This window comes from Pavona decussata, unplaced genomic scaffold (assembly GCF_977016875.1).
Source record: "Pavona decussata unplaced genomic scaffold, jaPavDecu1.1 SCAFFOLD_335, whole genome shotgun sequence".
Taxonomy (NCBI): Eukaryota; Metazoa; Cnidaria; class Anthozoa; order Scleractinia; family Agariciidae; genus Pavona; species Pavona decussata.
Window position 1 is genome coordinate 228,288 of NW_028145723.1, and position 18,775 is coordinate 247,062.

The window sequence follows — 18,775 nt, forward strand, 5'->3', positions numbered from 1 at the left end:
CACCTTCCAAAGAGTCAAATAAGGTTGCGAGCCATGTCTCAATACATGTGCAGTATAGTGTAGGCTTACATTGTGTTTTTACGTGTATTTGTTAAACAGGACACAAAGGATGGAAGTGGCACTGGCAAGCTACATCGTAGACAATTGTTTTGTTGTAGAAAAGATTATGCACTCTTTGTACCCATTGAAACAGTTATATCAGAGGAAGACTTTGATGAGAAGCCTGTTAATGCTAGAAGTACAAGGACATCTGAGAAAGTTGAGAATGTTGAGGTCCACAAGGGTGAACTTCTATCGAAATCATTAAGTTATGGTGCTTGCTCATCAGGTAAACTACCTTTAAAATTCATTTATAAAAAATAGTTTTGACCCGTTAGGGACGCGCAGGATCCCTGCTCTCATTATGGGTGTATTTATTAACATTTAAGAGCTCGTTGTTTCAAAACCGGCATTTTTGTCAAGCAATTCAAAATAAAATCTCTTTTTTCCTGGACTGCAATTACAGGACGTTTATGCGCACCAAAATATTTAACAATTATTATCATAATTATATTCACAGCTTTGACTCAATGGGCACGATTTTGAATACATTATTGACTTATACGATTTTTGCAGACGGAAAAAGTTGCAACATTGTGTCCAAACTTTCGTCGCGGTACAACTACCAGAATTCACTTCATTTTTCTTTCAAATTCAAATTTTGTAATCCCAGTGTAGAGCAAAGAACAATAGCTCTAATGAGCATGAGAAAACAAAAACGAGAAGGATTCTGGTAGTTGTAGTAAAAGGACGCCATAGTGAAAATGTCCTATTCTGATCGAAAAATGATACACGAGGAGGGGTGGGTAGACTTTGAGTAATGTATCGTGTTTAAATAAAGATTATGTATGTATGTATCTAATCGTGGAAAAACCATTAAAAAAAGGATGGAACGTTTCAAAGTCTAAATTCCACAGTTTTACTCCTTTAGTAGCCAATAACTTTTGACGAGTCTTGAAATTGCAAAATCTGCTACCTTCACATCACAAAAGATGTTGTGATTTACTATTTAACAATTAGATTATGAGCTCGAGATTTCTATCGTGCATAGAAATCGAGAGCGAATAATCTAATTGTTTTAGTATAAACCTACTGGTCGTCCAAAACTAAACAAGTAAATTATCTATATCCTCATCGCAGACACTTCGAAAACGCGGCGAAGCGGCCGCCATTTTGTTGAAAACCGCTACTCACTATCTATCACAGAATAGATAGCGAGTAGCGTAGCCAATCAGAGAACGGCATTCGTGATAGAACACTAGTAGATTTATACTAATAGGTAATAGAATCCTGTAACTAAGGAAGCTTCTCAAGCTTAGTGCTTGGACACAAACTACTTTGCAGCTATTTTAACTTTAGAAGCTCAAAATGTCACTACAAAGCGCGATCCCGCCTGTAAAATGACCATCACAGTGTAATTTCATCGTCTGCCAATATCCCTATCAAGTTTGAGCGAAATTGACCTTCAAACCTAAGGGATTTGACGCTGTAGAAGAAAACAACTACCCCAGAAATTTTCCTAAGGTCACGCAGGACGCTTGCCTATGAATAAATTCAGAAGCCAACCTTCTGTGTTGGGTATTTACTCCCGACTCAATCACGATTGCGCTGAAAATTTCTTGGGATGTTGGCAGATAATGTAATTACACTGTACATCATGGTTGTCATTTTGCTGGCGCATCATGCATTACCGTGATGGTTTAAGCTATATGGCTACTAGAACATAAGGAATTACTCTAACCAATCACAACAGACGCAATACAACACAATGTAAAAATCAGAACCCGAAGCAAATACATGTAACCTGCGTCAAGCGCAAGAACGCGTGCGACCAAGTCACAATAACTAATTTTAAATACGCTACTATCAGGATATATGGAACATACAATCATCTAACTTTGCCTCCCTCGTGTATCATGCCCTGAAATTTTGTATCCGCGACCAAAACTTAGAGCAGAAATATGCCGATTTTCCGTCTCTGACGGTCATACGAGTCAACAATATATTATGTTATACGAGTCAACAATATATTATATTAATTGTGTCCATAACAATATGGACACAAGTGATCTCCACCCCCAAACCAGGGGGGGGGGGGGGGGAGCGGGCGTTTAATGAGTGACTTTGCGCATTTATCGCAATAATCAACACCTTCAAAAGCCTATTTAAGGCTTCTGACACTTTTCATGCTTTCCAAGTTTTGATAAAGATGGCTGACAGTCATCGAAACTGTCAGCATAAATAAGACTTTAATATAAGACTGGCTATGTTGTAAGAACATTTAAATCGACTGTTCAGTTATCTAGCCTGATGAATTTCTTCAAGAATATATTTAACATTATGCTTCTTCGGAAGCTGTGAATATAATTATGATAATTTATAACAATCCAGTGCACGTGTACCCCTTTTCCTGTTTAAAGCAAAAGCAGTGGAATTACTGTCAAAGAGAAAAAAGATTAACTACCCGTCCAAAAATACCGTATGAAACAAACTTTCAAACGTAAATTTTATAAGTTTCTGAGATACACAAGGAGTTCTTAATTTGTACGTCAAAATTTCATTACATGCAAATGCGTAGTTACTAACACGCCGAAACAGAATGCATTGAATAAACTATTCAAAACGGCAAAAAATATTGTCATGAATATTTCGTGTATTGTCGGAATCAGTCGTCAACATTTGTTCAATTACTCTTTCAAATAAATAAATACATACATTGTATGGAGAGCAAGGGTCCCGCGCGACCTTATGGCTACAAACAGAAGTGCATCTTCATGTGCCACGTCAAAGAAATACAAACTTTGTAAGTGCCCTTTTTTGCTGTTAGACGAAGAAACATCAGTTGCTCAAAGTACAGCATTTAAGAACTTAGAAAGAATTTCTCCTTTATCACATTTACTCAGTTAGGCCCAGATCGCAATTGCGGAAAACATAAGAATGGATTTTTTTTGCCGGCGACAATTTTGACAGAAATTGACGCACAAAGCTGTCCGGGACAACTTGTTAAATTTCTGTGAAAACAATTGCAATTAAATTGGTTGCGTTCGCATCTACCTGTTAACTATAGCTAGCCTTGGATTAAGACAATGGTAACTATAGTTAATTATTTTGGTAATGTGACCGCCTCTGTTTCCTCTAACTATTGTTATAATAAAATTTCGATATAACGCGAGGGCTGATTGGTTGAAACAGCGTGCTTTATCAGAGTACAGATGCACGGAGCAACAGTGTCACGCCATCAACCCGTTTGTGAAATTCCTGGACTTCTCTCTCGGTTTTATTTATTTATTATTATTATAATTTTTCGATCCAGACGTCTTTTATAACCTAGAAAACGTAAACGAGCTGGACATAGACCATCCTGTGCGCATACAAGGTAAAAAAAAAAACAGTACAAATAACACGGTGATTGAAAGTGAAGTTTCCGAAGAAGTTAGCGACTAAAACACAAAGCCAAGTAGAAATATAAACAAACTGAGATTTGCAAACATGTCAACCGACGAAATGGTCGAAATTACATCGAAGGCAGAGACGATAAACACCAAAGATAGCATAAAATGGACAGCTCAAGTTTTAGAACGAAAGATGTGAAAATGTCACAAGCTTAAACAAATGTTAAAAGGTCCCGTAAACGCTCGTTAGCTCTATTCTCGTACAAAAATATCAAACAAAAAATTGAGACAACTGAAAATTTAATTAGTTCACGAATACACAAATATATAAGCTTACAAGATCCTTACATTTTTGGCGCAAGTTCTATCACGCCGCATCATGGCCACCTCCGCTCACCGCAGTGAAGCAAGCCTCAGAAATTACAACGCTCGCCCTTCGAGTGAACAACTTACAGCTTGTTCAGATATCCTCTCTGGAGCATTGAGTGGGAAGCCACAGCAGCCCTTTTCCTAACGGTGTCAACAGTTCGAGCACTCCTCTTGCTCCCGTGAATTCGACTGTTGTTCATTCACAAAACACAGCGCCGCAGTTGGTTTATTACCGGCCGCAAGCTTTAAAGCAGTTTGTTTTCGAATTGCCATGTTGATGACGTCCAGATTTTCACGAGCCACAAATCCACCTGATTTCAATGAACATTTTACTTTTCCATCCTGATTTTTGAAAGGGAAAACCGACGAAGCGCTGACGCTGCTGGCGTTACATTCGAACTGAGCAAAGTTTGCAAACGTTTTGATGCCTTGTTTTGACATGTCTGACAGCTTTCGCGTTGTTCAACCAATCAAATCATTTGAAACTTTCTAACAAGGATTGTGATTGGCTTATTTTAGCGTGCTTTATCACAGTGCAGATGCACGCTGACGCCAGATCTGTTCGTTCGGAAAATGAAGTTGGTTTTGAACATGAGGGTGAATGCGGGGGGAAATAAAAGAATTCTTTATCATAAAACAAATAAAGAAGCCTCGGCTGTGCTCTGTTCTGTTGTAAAGCACTTAGGAAGCGGCTAGAGCACTCAAGAAGTAGGGAGAAACACTCGACTACGTCTCGTGTTTCCCCCTACACTTCTTTCGTGCTCTAGCCGCTTCCTGCGTGCTTTACAACAGAAGGGTCTGCGAAATCTGCGAGCCAGCGAGCCATGCGAGCCACCGTGCGAACCATGCGAGTCACGCGAGCCATGCGAGTCATGCGAGTCATGCGAGCCACAGTGCAAATCGTAAGAATTTTTATTTGTTTTATTTACATTCGCGTGAGAAAATTTTGGACGAATTTTTTTCTTTGTTTTTTTATTTTTTGTTTTTTTTCGTTTTTGTTATAATTTTGGAGAGAATTTTGCCTATTCAAAATCGCCCAAGATGCGCAAAAAAATAAAAACAATACGCGAAAATTTATTAAGGTTCAAGACTTCAGAAAAAAAATCCGAGAAAAACATACGGCTGCACCTCTACTCGAATAGGCATCTATTGATACATGTGGAACTTCATTCAAGAAAAAAAAAAAACAAAAGAACAGCACTTCGATCTCCGTGTGTTGGCATCAAGAATGGTGAGTAAATCGCGCCATTTTAACAGGTTTGATCTTTAGTCGAGAATCAGAGTTATCAGCACTCTGTCGGTTGGCTGACTGCTGCATGTGGTTGTCCTTTCCCGTAGACAAGTCTTTCTTCAAAACTCGCCACTAGAGTGGCAGAGGCTGGTTTCGAGATAGCATTCGACCCACCAGCTGACAGCAAATGCTTCTGTTACGCTGCCTCTTTTCAAATTGAATTTAGTGCGACAATATTGACTTTGCTCATCTTTGAGTACTCATTTATCATACCTTACAAGTTTGGAATGACACTGACAATCAGCCCTGACGTGTCAATTACAGTCAACCCAGGTCACGCGTGAACAGTATTTCCAAGAATGAAATGAACATTCGAATTTCTCTTTGTAATGTCCGACGTGTGAATGGAATGTTGGACATTTCTCTGGAAATCGTTCCGAAAAAGACGCATTAACTGAAAAAAAAAAAAAGATTCAAAATACTTGGGAAACAATTGTTATTCTTGAAATATTCAATTTTGCAGTGTAAAGAAAAATTCATAGCTTTATACCGTCAATAAGCTAGGGAAATTTATACGGGAACTCTGAAATCTCGTTGGCGACTTTCAAAACTGACATGTAAATTTCAAAACTCCGTTCAAATTTCAAAAATATCGTTCACGCGTGACCTGGGTTGACTGTAACAAAAAGTATCATGGTTTGCGTTGTCCCACTGTAAGAATTAAATATTGCGATGTTATTCATCTTGTTCCGATGCTCTTGTTCTTGTTCTTATGTGAATGTAAATAAAACAAATAAAAATTCTTAACATTTATACTGTGGCTCGCATGACTCGCGTGACTCGCATGGCTCGCACGGCTCGCATGGCTCGCATGGCTCGCACGGCTCGCATGGCTCACACCTTGGCTCGCATGGCTCGCTGACTCGCAGATTTTTATCACTCCTCTGTTAGCACAGTCGAGGCTTCTTTATTTGTTAATTAGAAATTTAAGTTGCCCGAACACGAGGGGACATGTTGCAAGGACATGTCACCGAGACTTGTAGCAACGACAAAATCGTGTGCTATGCACACTAATTGACGTCCAGGAGGGACTTGTAGCAAGGACATATAGCAGAGATAAAAATCGCATCCATCTCACACACAGGAAAATGCGGCGGGGACATGTCTTAAGTCTTAAAGTAATACAGCTAGATAGCTTAAATTCAGGTGTATACACAGGAACAGGGAACAGGCTTTATAGTCTATAGGGTGGGCGGATGTAACTGCAGGAGAGGCGGCCATCTTGAACGCCTGTAGAGTGGGAGCAAAAACACATCCCCTCGTGTAAGTTGACTCTGCGCAGCAAGTTAGTTTTAACTATGACCAGCATGCTTTTGGGCACTGCATAATCTAAGCAAAATAGCGGCCATCGAAGAAAGTCAAGACACTCCCTTAGCTGATGAATCAGAAGTGATTGCTGGTTGTGTGGTGTATCTTCAGTAGGCCATTTTACAGTTGTGTGCTTAGTGACCTGACCTCGGATTGGAAGCGAGGCTCAGGGTGTTCTTGTTTTGATACAAACCCCGGGTACAAACCTCACTGTTTTTCATATGTAAATGCTAACTAGTTAGAATAAGAATATGTTAAGCCTGGTGAATAAATGAGAATGATTTATAAATCAGTATATGACAGGTATACTCGGAAAAAAAATCTGAGTGTTCCTCCCATATCTGGCTTAACAGATTCCATCGCATTGTTTCCATTGCGCATATGCAACTCATTGACATTCCAATCCTAGGAGTATGCAGGATGTTTGTCCCATGAACCTAGTTTAATGGCCTTAGCTCCCACAAGTCTCCTGTAGCTCAGTGGTACTAGTAATCGGAATGTCTAAATTTCGACTCCTGATAGGAAATTTTAATTTATTTGAGCGCGACAAAGTTTCATCAATAGAATGCGACAAGAATGAAACGAACCTTCACGATTTACAGGGGTAATTCAACATCTTATTTGCTCGCATCAAATAAGGAAAAATTCTCATTTAAATACAAATATTAGAATGTCCATAATCTCTTTTTATCCAAGTACTAGACTAAGTACGTTTAAGTCCCAGCAAGGTGTTCTTGTTTATTTCAAAAAAAGAAATCTGTGTTGTCACCTAATTGTTCTTGGCTCATCCTGTCGGGTTAGGAGACAAGTACAAGGATTTTTCCTTTGTTTCTATTTTCGGTTTGTTCCTCTCAGTATTCAAAAGCCCCCAATATTGATTGTTTTGTTGTATTCTCATGTAAAATTCTTAAGACTGAAAGCCTCTGATGGTTTGGCATTTCTATTTTAAAGTTAGTGGTTGTATTTAGGCATTTTAGGCTCTTTTCGTCTTTTTTTAGAGTCCTTATTATATTGATATCGGCATTTTATGCTGAGGAGGTCACCCTGGTTAAATAACATTTATTATTATAATTAGCCGACGTTTCGGCGTCATCGTGACACCATTCTCAAGGCAAAGTAGACAAATTAATGCAAAGATTTGATTTCTATACTCTACAGTCTCTACAAATTAGCATATTAACAATGGATCGCAAGGTATTCACTTGAACAACTTGTGATCCATTGTTAATATGCTAATTTGTAGAGACTGTAGAGTATAGAAATCAAATCTTCGCATTAATTTATCCACTTTGCCTTGAGAATGGTGTCACGATGACGACGAAACGTCGGCTATTAACTTTAATTATTATTATTATTATTATTATTATTATTATATTATTATTATTATTATTATTATTATTATTATTATTATTATTATTATTATTATTATTATTATTATCAGCTCACCAACGTTTATTTAAAAAGAAAGCTTCCAAATTTTATGACTTGTTTTTAAAAATTAACCATGTAGTTTTTTTTTAACCAATTTAGATTATACTATAAGAAGGCGAAGTTAATATTCTTTAAACTTAAGACCGGGTAATACTGGCAATTTTGCGGTGACAATAACTGGATTTTAACTTTTAACTTGTAACAAAGAGGTAATACCTCACTCAAAATTGATTGAACTGCGATAAACATCTTATTAGTTCATACTTTTCAATTTCTCAGAAACCTCAACAAGCCATGCTGGGGAAAAACAGCAAGAACAATTACGAGGGAAAGAAGAACGTAAAGCCAACTTGACCCGACAGCTAAGACAGACAGAAGAACAAAGAGATAGCATACAAAGAGAATTGGATAATTGCCGAGAACAGTTGCGAGAAAGAGCTTTGCGAGAGGACAGTTTGCTTGAGCAGCTAAGAGCAAAGGAGCAAGAACAAGAAAACTCACAAAGGCATCTGACAGAGATGGAACAGCGGCTGAGGGAGCAAGGCTTGAGAGAGGCCAGCTTACATGAGCAGCTAAGAGTAAAGGGACAACAACAAGAAAATTCACTAAGAGAACGGGCAGAGATGGAGGAGCGGCTGACAAATTGCCAAGAACAATTGCAAGAGAGAGACTTGAGAGAGGCAAGCCTACATGAGCAGCTGAGAGAAAAAGAACGACAACAAGAAAATTCACTAAGAGAACGGGCAGAGATGGAGGAGCGGCTGACAAATTGCCAAGAACAATTGCAAGAGAGAGACTTGAGAGAGGCAAGCCTACATGAGCAGCTGAGAGAAAAAGAACAACAACAAGAAAATTCACTAAGAGAACGGATAGAGATGGAGGAGCGGCTTGCAAACTGTGAAGGGCAAATTAGAGAAAAAGATGAAGAAGTGGCTAACATACAGCAACGCGTCTCCACCTTAGAGAGACAGCTGGGAGCAAAAGAACAGGAGGTGAATGAACTTGAGTTGAGTCTTACAGCAGCTCGGCAAACATTGAACCAACAGCGTCAACAAGAAACATGTGACTGGGTCATTTCCCGCCACGAAATTCAATTGACAGACAAGTGCCTTGGGAGGGGAAGTTGGGGAAGCGTTAACGAGGGAACATACTGCGGCTGTAGTATAGCGGTGAAACAGATTCATGAGTTAATTTTGTCTCGTCATAACAGACGCTTGTTTGAGAGAGAAATGAACATTGCTTCAAGATGCCGCCATCCTTGCTTGTTGCAATTCATTGGAGCAACAAATGACGAGGGAAGCCCTTTGTTTGTCACCGAGCTCATGGAAAGAAGTTTACGAGCGTTGTTAGAGCAGCGCGAACTCTCTGAAACAGAAATCACTGTCATTTCTCTAGATGTTGCCCGAGCACTGAACTACCTTCACCAAAAGAGGCCCTCTCCTATTATTCACCGTGATGTCAGTAGCGCTAATGTGTTGCTATGGCGACAGGGTGACCAGTGGAGAGCTAAAGTTTTAGATTATGGCACTGCTAATTTCATTCAGCAGACTATGACAGTGGCTCCTGGAGCTCCAATTTATAGCGCGCCTGAAGCACTTTCTTCAAGTCAGACAGCCATGGTCAGTACAATTTATTGAGTTAAAAATGCACTAAACTATCAAGTGGTTCTTTGAGATTCTTGAAGATTGTTGGAGAATGGTTGCAGTGCTCCAAGATTTGTTTAGTCCGATGGGTCGCGGATTAGGCCAAATCTTATGTTGGTAACTCTACTTAACACTAAATCTTTTTGACCTTGTGGCGCTCAGTTTTAGAGGAAACTACCCAAACCTATATATTATTTTAAAGCTTGGAAAAAACAAAAATTAAACGCACTACAAGACCTTAAGTGCAAATCGACCTTGCCTTATAAACGTGAATTACACGCATAACCAATAACCATTAAACTCTACGAAACATTTCGTGGTTGTAAGATCTGTAGCAGGCATTGGCCTCATAAACCAGGTCGGAAATTTAGAAAAATTGTTTTAGTTTTGAACGTATAAACTTCAAATCGCCTATACTTTGTTTTGAAGTGACATATCAGAAATCTCCGACACGGTTTCATAAGCCAATGCGTACTAAACATCTGAGAAGAGCTCAACACTAATTGGTTTTTCCGCCCAGTGAGAAGTCAAAACCTCTTTTAGTTCGCAACAGAAGCCGTTCTTGTGATTTCAAGTTTCGTAGATTTTGTTGTTGTATGTTTTAAAGACCGGCACATTAGTTACATGTAATAGGCCCCTTTTTCCAGTTGCTTTGAAGCTCATTTTGAAAGCGAGGCTTCGTGCGTAATTTTTATTATGAAAATCAGTTTTCATTCATATGCAAGCAAAACTAATTTTCACATCAAAACCTTTGCACTTAGGCTCGCTTTCGTAATGAGGTTCAAAGCAATAGACTCTTCGACAAAATGGTGGCCGAAAATTCACATCAGATAAAAATTAAAAACGTATACCAGCACTAGAATAAGCACTTTTACTTTAGTAACCCTGCAAATTTTCAGCATATCAGGTGTAATATCAGCTGAAAAAATGTAAGTTAAAAAATGAAAAACTTACAGACGTTTGTATGACTGGGCGTATGACGTATACCCCCAGTCATACAAACGTCTTAATATTTGTCAAATCTCATCTTACGTTTCCTAAGCTAATATAACACCTAAAATGCTGAAACTTTGCAAGGTTACTAAAGTAAACGTGCCCTAGCCTTTCCAGTACTGGTATCTGTTTTACATTCAGTTCAATTTTAACTCATTCAAATCTGTTGCCGAGAAGGGTCTATTCTCTATTGGGGGCATTTTCCCCACATTTTCCTTCCTGAGGCCCTGGGTATTAGTCTTCCCCGCGGCATTTGACAGCCTCGTGATTTTTACCGCACAACGCTTTTACTTCCTTTCACTGACAAGTGTCATTATTATCAGGCAAAAGTTCATATTTTCTGAGAAATTGACGACAGATGTAGTAATAGTTCAATACTTATAATAAGGTTATTCTTTGTTTTTATAGGTTGATGTTTACAGCTTCGGTGTCCTTCTCTGTGAAATGTGCATCGGGGAAATGCCAGACCCTGAAAGGCGTGAAGAGCAACTCTTAATGGTGACGAACCGTGTGCTTAGAGGCCTGGTACGGAGGTGCCTCCTGACAGATCCTGCGCAGAGACCAAATATGGAAGAGATTATTGAGGAACTGGAGCAGTTTACTGAAACATAATAAAATATGAAATGGCATGTAAGTCTCTTTAATCTCTGTTGCCAATTATTTGAGAATAGTAAATAGAAAAAAAAATTTCATAGTCTTTAGTAGTCTGTATTTTTTACTCACGTGAAAACAGTAGCTTTTAGGTAGCAATTTTTATAGGCTATGGTTATGTCTAGTATGTTTAATTATTTTCCAGTAGTTTTCTTGTAAGTCACAGAATGTTTTTCTTATACAGATTTAGGACATTTAAAGGCAATTGTAGCCAAAGTGTTTGAAAATAATGTGGTAGAGTAAAGTTGACTAAATGGGGGTGGAATAGAAGAAGGATCCTCACAGTTAGTACGCAACTTAAGCAGTTGCGAAAAGAAGGCCTGAAAAAAATTACGAACTCACAATGTGACCAGCTCCCAGTTGGCTTGATAGCTCAGTTGGTAGAGCACTGCACCGGCATCGCAGTGGTCATGGGTTCGAATCCCGTTCAAGCCTGAATTTTTTTTCATGTTTTCGCAACTGCTTAAGTTGCGTACTAACTGCGAGGATCTTTCTTCTATTTAATCTTTCATCCGCAATTCAATATATGATGTTTCATATATTCATATTCAAAAGGATGAGTAGCGTACAATTGACTAAACTGAGTAAGAGTAGTATGTAAAACGATTTTAGTAGTTTAAGTAGTTCGCATAGGTAGTTTTTTCTTTTTTTTTTTTTTTTTTTTTTTTTTTTATTGAAAACATTACTTACAAATACAAAATAAAGCATGCTAACTTACGAGATAAATATATACAAGGTAAGTTACAAGATAACGTTTAAAGCTTACCCTGGTTACATGCTGACTTTCAGATACTAACACATACACACATTTACATATAAATACACACTGCACGTGAAGTTTGAAACCAAAATTATTTACAAGTCTTTACACAGCATTCTTCACGAACAGAGGAACACGTGCATACAAATTACATAGGGGCCCAGGATTTAACAAATTGTTCTAATTTATTATTTGCTACTGCTAATGTTCGCATAACAGAGATTTTGTTTTTCAGGCGTAAAAGAAAGCTTTCAAAGTTTAAAATGCCATTGCAAACACTAGTGCTAAAAATGTGGTACTTGGCAATAACGAGGGCGTAATTGAGCGCTGACCAGTTGTTTGATTTTTGGTGCCAACCATACAGAATCACACTTTCAGAGAGTTTTATGTGTTCTTGGTATGTTTTGTGCCACCATCGCGTAAAGAGGTTCCAAAACGTGTAGGAAATGTTACAGGTAAACAGCATGTGCAACAATGATTGACTTTCGTAGCTGCATAGCGGGCAAATGTCACTGTCCTTTATACCAGCACGAAACAAACTGGACTGCGTAGGTAGGATGTTATGAATAATTTTGAATTGAAAGATTATAAGCTTTGGTTCATGCAAGATTCGGAAGGGGAGCATATAGACGTTTTGGATGTTTTCTTTGGTGAAGCCGTAATTTAAAATTTTACTCTCACCGGTTGGAATCAAATAGGATTTGCTAAGTAAAATCGAATATGCAATTTTAGTAGACGGAAGTGAGAGAGATTGTACCTTTGAAGAGACTGTGTTGCGGAGTTTTACTTTCCATATCTTTGGGATGGCTTGCAGTATACCGTAAAATGTAGTGAAGGGAACTTCAAGGTTAAGTTTTGCTTTGAGCTCAGTTAGTGATAGAAAATTTAAGTCTTCAGCTAGTAAATCTTTGATACAAATAATTCCTTTATTGACCCAGGAGTTGTAGAAAATTGGTTTTCCATCTACTAGGATGTCACGATTATTCCAGATTATTTGCTTCTCCGCTGATACTTCATGGTTTGTTACAAGTTTAAAGCTTTGCCAGTAACTCAAGATAGTACGGTAGAATTCGGGGAGGTTTTGTAAATCGAATAGTTTGATATCGTATTGGCACTTGATGAAAAACGTAAGACCGCCATACTGGTTTAGAGCGTATTCTGGGACTATTTTCCATGAAGCGTCACAATTTTCTATAATTCTTTTAACCCAGGCTATTTTTAGTGATCGTTCCATCATTTCAAAATCGACCATCCTTAAACCACCGCATTTTTTCTCAGCAATAATAGTTTTTCTTTTAATTTTAGCTGGTTTGTTATCCCAGATGAAGTTAAAAATAATTTTGTTGATTTTTTCTATAAGACCTTTCGGTATAGACAATAAGGAAGCACTGTAAATTAGTTTCGATAAGCCTAATGTTTTAACAATATTTATTTTGCCCATTAAGGTGAGCTTTCTTTGTTTCCAGTAGTTCAGGGTTTTTTCCAATGTGGTTATCTTCTCCTCAAAGTTAAGTACATTCGCGCGTTCAAGATCATAGGAGAAGTAAACTCCAAGGGCGAGAACAGGCTCATGTGGCCATTTAAATCCGAAAGGTTTTTCTGTGCGGTTTTTCCAGGCACCCAACCACATGGCTTCGGTTTTTTCTGTGTTAATTTGCAATCCGCTGACTTGTTTGAATTCGTCTAAAAGTTTCAGTAGTCTTGGAATTGAGTCGCAATCACTCACCAGTACTGTGGTGTCGTCTGCATATTGTGTAATTTTTATTTCTTTTTGGTCTACATTGATGCCTTTGATATCTGTATCACTTTTAACGGCCCTGGCGAACAGCTCGATTCCAATAACGAAAAGGAGACCCGACAAAGGGCACCCTTGTCTAACACCTCGTTCGAGAAGAAAGAAGTCGGATGCATGTCCGTTATGTAGGACGCAACTGGACACTTGGTGGTAAAGTACTTGAAACCAATTTAACATGTCAGGCCCAAAATTCAACGCTTGTAAGGCGGCAGACAGGTAGTTCCATTCTATTGTGTCGAAAGCTTTTCGAAAATCCAGAAAAATTGCAATACCGGGCTTTTTAGAATGCTCAGTAAAAAACATTATGTCATTTATTAATCTAACATTTTCACCAATAAAGCGGTCTTTGACGTAACCAGTTTGGTCAGGGTTTATGATTGTGGGCAGCACTTTCTCCAACCTTTTCGCAAGAGTTTTTGTCAAGATTTTATAGTCTACATTGAGCAGTGAGATAGGCCTTAAGTTATCAAGCAAAGTTTTATCTTTGTTCTTCTTAGGAATTAACGAAATAATCCCTCGTCTTTGGCTGATAGAGAGGGTTCCTGATCGGAAGGCATGGTTAAAACTGGAAACCATCTCAGTGCCCAGTTCGGGCCAGAAAAGTTTATAAAACTCCGCAGAGAAGCCATCGGTACCAGGAGATTTGGCATTTTTAAACTCTTTCAGTGCATTTAAACATTCGTTTACTGAAACAAGCCCTTCGCAAAGTTTTTGTTCTTCTTTTCTCAGAGGAGCTATGTTTCTGGATGCAAAAAAGGTGGATTCAGAGAGATCATGCTCGTTTGTGTTTTGTGACTTGTAAAGAGATTTGTAAAACGTTTTTTCTTCCTCTAATATTTCAAACTGGTCGGTAGTATATTTATCGTCGCCTACCTTTAGTTTTGTAACTGTTTTCCTTAAATGATTTCGTTTTTCTAGATTGAGAAAGTATCGAGTATTGCGTTCACCTTTTTCTTGCCACCGAGCTTTACTTCTAATGATTGCTCCTTTTGTTTTTTGTCGCATAATTATTTGTAGGCGTAATTTAGTAGCATAGAGCTCGTTAAGAAGTTGTTTATTGTTAGGATTTGTTTCAGATTTTTGCAACAGCTCGTTTACTTTATTTTGCAGCAAGCGTTCTTCGTTTTTTCTCTTTTTGGCTTTGAGTTTAGAGTATTTGATTGTGAAACCGCGGATCTCCATTTTAATTAGGTCCCATTTTAATCCCAAATCATCGATGTCAAAGTACTTGTTTTTGAAGAGGATTATGTTTTCGCGTAATTTATTGATGTATACTTCATCTTCAAGCAAGGAACTGTTGAATTTCCAGAACCCAGGACCTTTGTGTTGCTTAAGCTCTTTAGATCTAAGATGGAGTGTAATAGCAGAATGGTCTGACTCGGGCGCATTTAAAATACTACAAGACTGCACATCATTAATGAGGTCTTTCGAAATAAGAAAGAAGTCCAAGCGGCATTGAATTTTGAAGGATTTGTTTCTCCACGTGAATCGATCTGTGTACGGATTAAGGTTGCGCCAAATGTCTGTTAAATTATATAGGTTGGATAAACGCTCGATTTCTTTAATTACGAGGGTTTTCTTCGAAACCGGGTTTCCACCTTTTTTATCTCTGCTTGACAAAGCGCAATTAAAGTCACCGGCAATTACAACGTTTTCTTGCGCAAATTCTTCAAGGTGGTGATTAAGCTCTTTGAAGAAAGCCACTTGTTGGCTGGTATCGTTTGGAGCATAAATGTTTACAAGTATAAGATGTGTCTCATCGATGACTAAATCCAGAATTAAAAACCTACCATTTTTATCAGAAATGCTCGCATTTACTTTAAAGTCCAATCTAGGATTAATTAGTGTCATGACACCTTTGCTATGTGAAGTGCCGTGGCTGAAAAAGGCTTTTCCACCCCATTCGGCTTCCCAGATATGCGCGTAATTTTTGGAGCTGTACGTTTCTTGTAAAAATGCGAATTGAAGTTTCTGGTTGTGTAACCATCTGAAAATCGAACGTCTTTTGATTGACTTATTCAGCCCTCTCACATTTAAAGATAGGAATTTAACATCAACATCAAGGTGCGAATCCATTGTAAGTGTTACTGAAAGGTATGCATGGGCATGAAACTTTGAAAGCTTTCCTTTTGAACAGGTATAAAATAGGCGAAATTAGCATAATCTGAGGTGAAAACAGGCAAAAAACAGGCAGAAACAAGGGCACAGAACAGCGACGATAAAAACAAATACATAAACAAACACATGGGTAATTGCATGACCGACCTTACAGTGAATACTGAGAAATAGCCAACGGATCAGGCTTTGAACTCCTAATTTTTCTAAACTTATTGGGTAAATCAGATAGAGGCAACTTTAAAGTCTATTGGAATGTTTGAGATGTCATAAGCGTTATCATCAATAAAGAGCTTTCTGTTTATTACCTTTGCATCTCGGCCTTTCTTCTTTGCAGCGAACATAGCTTGTATTAAGGTTTTCCTTTCTTGTTGAATTGCGCGCGCAAAGTCTTGAGTGATGTAAGCATCAGAGTATCTGTATGACGACTTTAATCGGTTTTTGACCGAGAAAACTGTGTCCCTGTCTTCTCTTACTACAAATCTTGCGATTATTGGCCTTGGGCGAGAAGGAGTTGTACCATCATCTCGTGTGTGAGGTTTGCCCACGCGGTGAACAGCATGGAATCTGATGTCTTCAGAGTCGATATTGAGGTCGTTTTCAATTATGTCGTACACGATGTCTGAGCAGTTTTCGTTTTGACTCTCAGGGATATTCATGAAACGGAGGTTTTCTTTTCTGGTGTAGTTCTCAAGTGCAATGAGGTTCTCTTGAGTTTCCTTTAAGGAAGGTGTGAGTTTATCGTTTTCGGCTTTTACTTTGATCAGCTCAGATTTCAGCCGTAGTATCTCTGATGCTTGCTCATCCAACATCTTTTGGTGGGAACCTTTCGAGTCTTTAAAGGCTTTGGATTCTTGCTGAAGATCTTCGATGAAGCCCCAAGCGCTGTTGAGGGATTTTTCAAATTCCTTCAGCGAATTCTTGACGCCATTGATTTCTTCTTTGAACTCGTGTGTTAATTGAGCGATCTGCGAGTGGAGATTTGAAAAATTATCTTCCATTCTAGATTCCATGGAGTTTAGCTTGTCGAGGAGCTGCTTTAGAGAGATTGGTGAGTCGCTTTCTCGGTCGCTTTCCATATCGTCACTCTTGTGCTTGTTTCTTTTAGGGGAAGGCTTCGAACACGAACTGCTTGAACTGGATCGTTCAACACGCTTAGACATCAAAGTAAGCAATGGAATGGCAACGGTTGTTTGTAAGCTTCGGAAAATGTTGTTAGAAAGACGTTGCTCTTACTTTACGATCACAAAATAAGCCTGTCATGGCTTTTCTCAGATGAAGAATCACAGACCGCGGAGAACACGTCCGACCGCCATGACACCTCTTGACACTTTCTTGGAATATTCTGATATTTTAGGTTGCGAGTTTTATAATTGGTGAACCTGTTTTCCCATTTTTTTCTTCTTTTTTTTTCTTTTCTACTTTCTTTTTTCGATTTTACTTTTCTCTTCTCTGTCTATTAGGGCCTAGATGAAAAATACTTAGGTTTTTCTTGTCACCTTGTTTTTAAGACTAAAATGTTTACTTGCCTACTTATTTCCTAGCCAGCTGGCTGGCTATTAGCTACAATCAGCTAGCCAGTTACTTAGTTAAACTTTCTTTCTTACTTACGTACCTACTTACTGTTATCGTGAATTCGATTCCTCAGTTAATGTTTGTCTGATATAGAGGTAGGACATTTCAAAACAAGTTGTATCCAGTGCAACTGACTGAGCTAGACTAAATTAATTTAGTTAGAAGAAACAGCAACGGCAACAAAACAAAAAATGAGAAAGACATAAATGTAGGACAAGATCCAGATTACAAACTGAGGAAGCGCGAGCTCAACCGATTGTGTAGCGCCTTCAGTTTTCAGTCCTACCAGGAATTCCCAGACTGGAAAAGTGAAGCCAAGGACATTGTGAACGGTTCCTCCAATATGACGAATATTTACTGGATACCAATTGGCGCTTTTCAAAGGACCATAGACATATTCTAAACATGAAACTGAACTGGGTACAGGTGCAAGACTTTTTAATTTTTATTTGGCTATCAGTATACTCTGCCGTTGATAACGATCCAAATTTCTGAAGAGCTTGTTTTCTGTTGTTTACTCCGACTGTGATTTAACCTTTTGAAGACTAACAGTATTCAAGCTTATTCTGATAAGCTGATAGTTGTGTCATTTTTATGTGAGGTTTGTGGCCCTCATATAACGTTGTTTTGGAAGAGTTCGTGAGGTTGTGATCCGTAAAATGACGTGAAGAGAAAAATGTCATTTTTAGCACACAGTAGCCGTGTCCACACTTGGCCACCAATCAGAAAGGCTGTGCACATTCAGCGTCCGCACTTTTTATGTAACTGATACCAAACACGGAGAAGTGAGTTGGAAAAACGAGGTGCAGCCGAGTTTAAAAAAAAATAAAAAGGTCGGGGTGTATGGAAAACGGATGAAACACTTTCGAGTGTTTGACAAAGCTTCCCAAACCATTAATAATTCTTGCAGTTATTCAAAGCAAAACTTCACCAAATTTTATGACCTCCTTCACGGTAGTGAATCCTTTGTTTTCTCTTCAATAACCATTAATGAGTTTGAGAAGAACCGATAAATAAATTGCATCATTTTCTGTGTCTTGCAGTCATATTTTCATCAATTCTGCATTCAACGCCCAGATCTTTTTGAAGGAGACAAAGATAGACTTAAATGTTATTAAATAGATTCTTTTGCTATAGCTGTTTGATATTAGAATTCAGAGGAGCACATCAAAGCTATTTACATTTATTAAAAACTGCATCATTGTATAATGCAATTCGAGGGATTTGATTGGCTTAGCGGCCATGGTATATGAGCAATTATACCATGGCCGAGAAATGGCGACCATTAAATTGCCTTCTGGTCGTTCTTGCACAGCGAAATCAGTAAGATCTAGCAATATTTCTCGGTTGTTTTTAATAAAACAATTATTCCACTTGCGCTTGTTGGATATGAGATGATTATAGCCAACTCGG

The 18,775-nt window shown here is 38.4% G+C and overlaps 2 protein-coding genes across 3 annotated transcripts in view; both read left to right on the forward strand.

The window, feature by feature from the left end:
* LOC146453374 (uncharacterized) overlaps positions 1 to 13,336 on the forward strand; it is a 53,428-nt gene extending 40,092 nt beyond the window's left edge. For both annotated transcript variants that reach the window (XM_085096707.1, XM_085096706.1), the window contains 3 exons: positions 100 to 328; positions 8,110 to 9,449; positions 10,875 to 13,336. In XM_085096707.1, the coding sequence (XP_084952833.1) occupies positions 100 to 328; positions 8,110 to 9,449; positions 10,875 to 11,078 (1,773 nt within the window). In that variant the 3' untranslated portion in view covers positions 11,079 to 13,336. The remainder of the gene's footprint in view (positions 1 to 99; positions 329 to 8,109; positions 9,450 to 10,874) is intronic.
* The window catches only part of LOC146453373 (uncharacterized), a 67,354-nt gene extending 49,193 nt beyond the window's left edge, over positions 1 to 18,161 (forward strand). Inside the window, exon 6 of the mRNA XM_085096708.1 lies at positions 17,145 to 18,161. The gene's annotated coding sequence lies outside the window, so the exon portion shown is untranslated. The remainder of the gene's footprint in view (positions 1 to 17,144) is intronic.
* Positions 18,162 to 18,775: the final 614 nt, after the last annotated feature.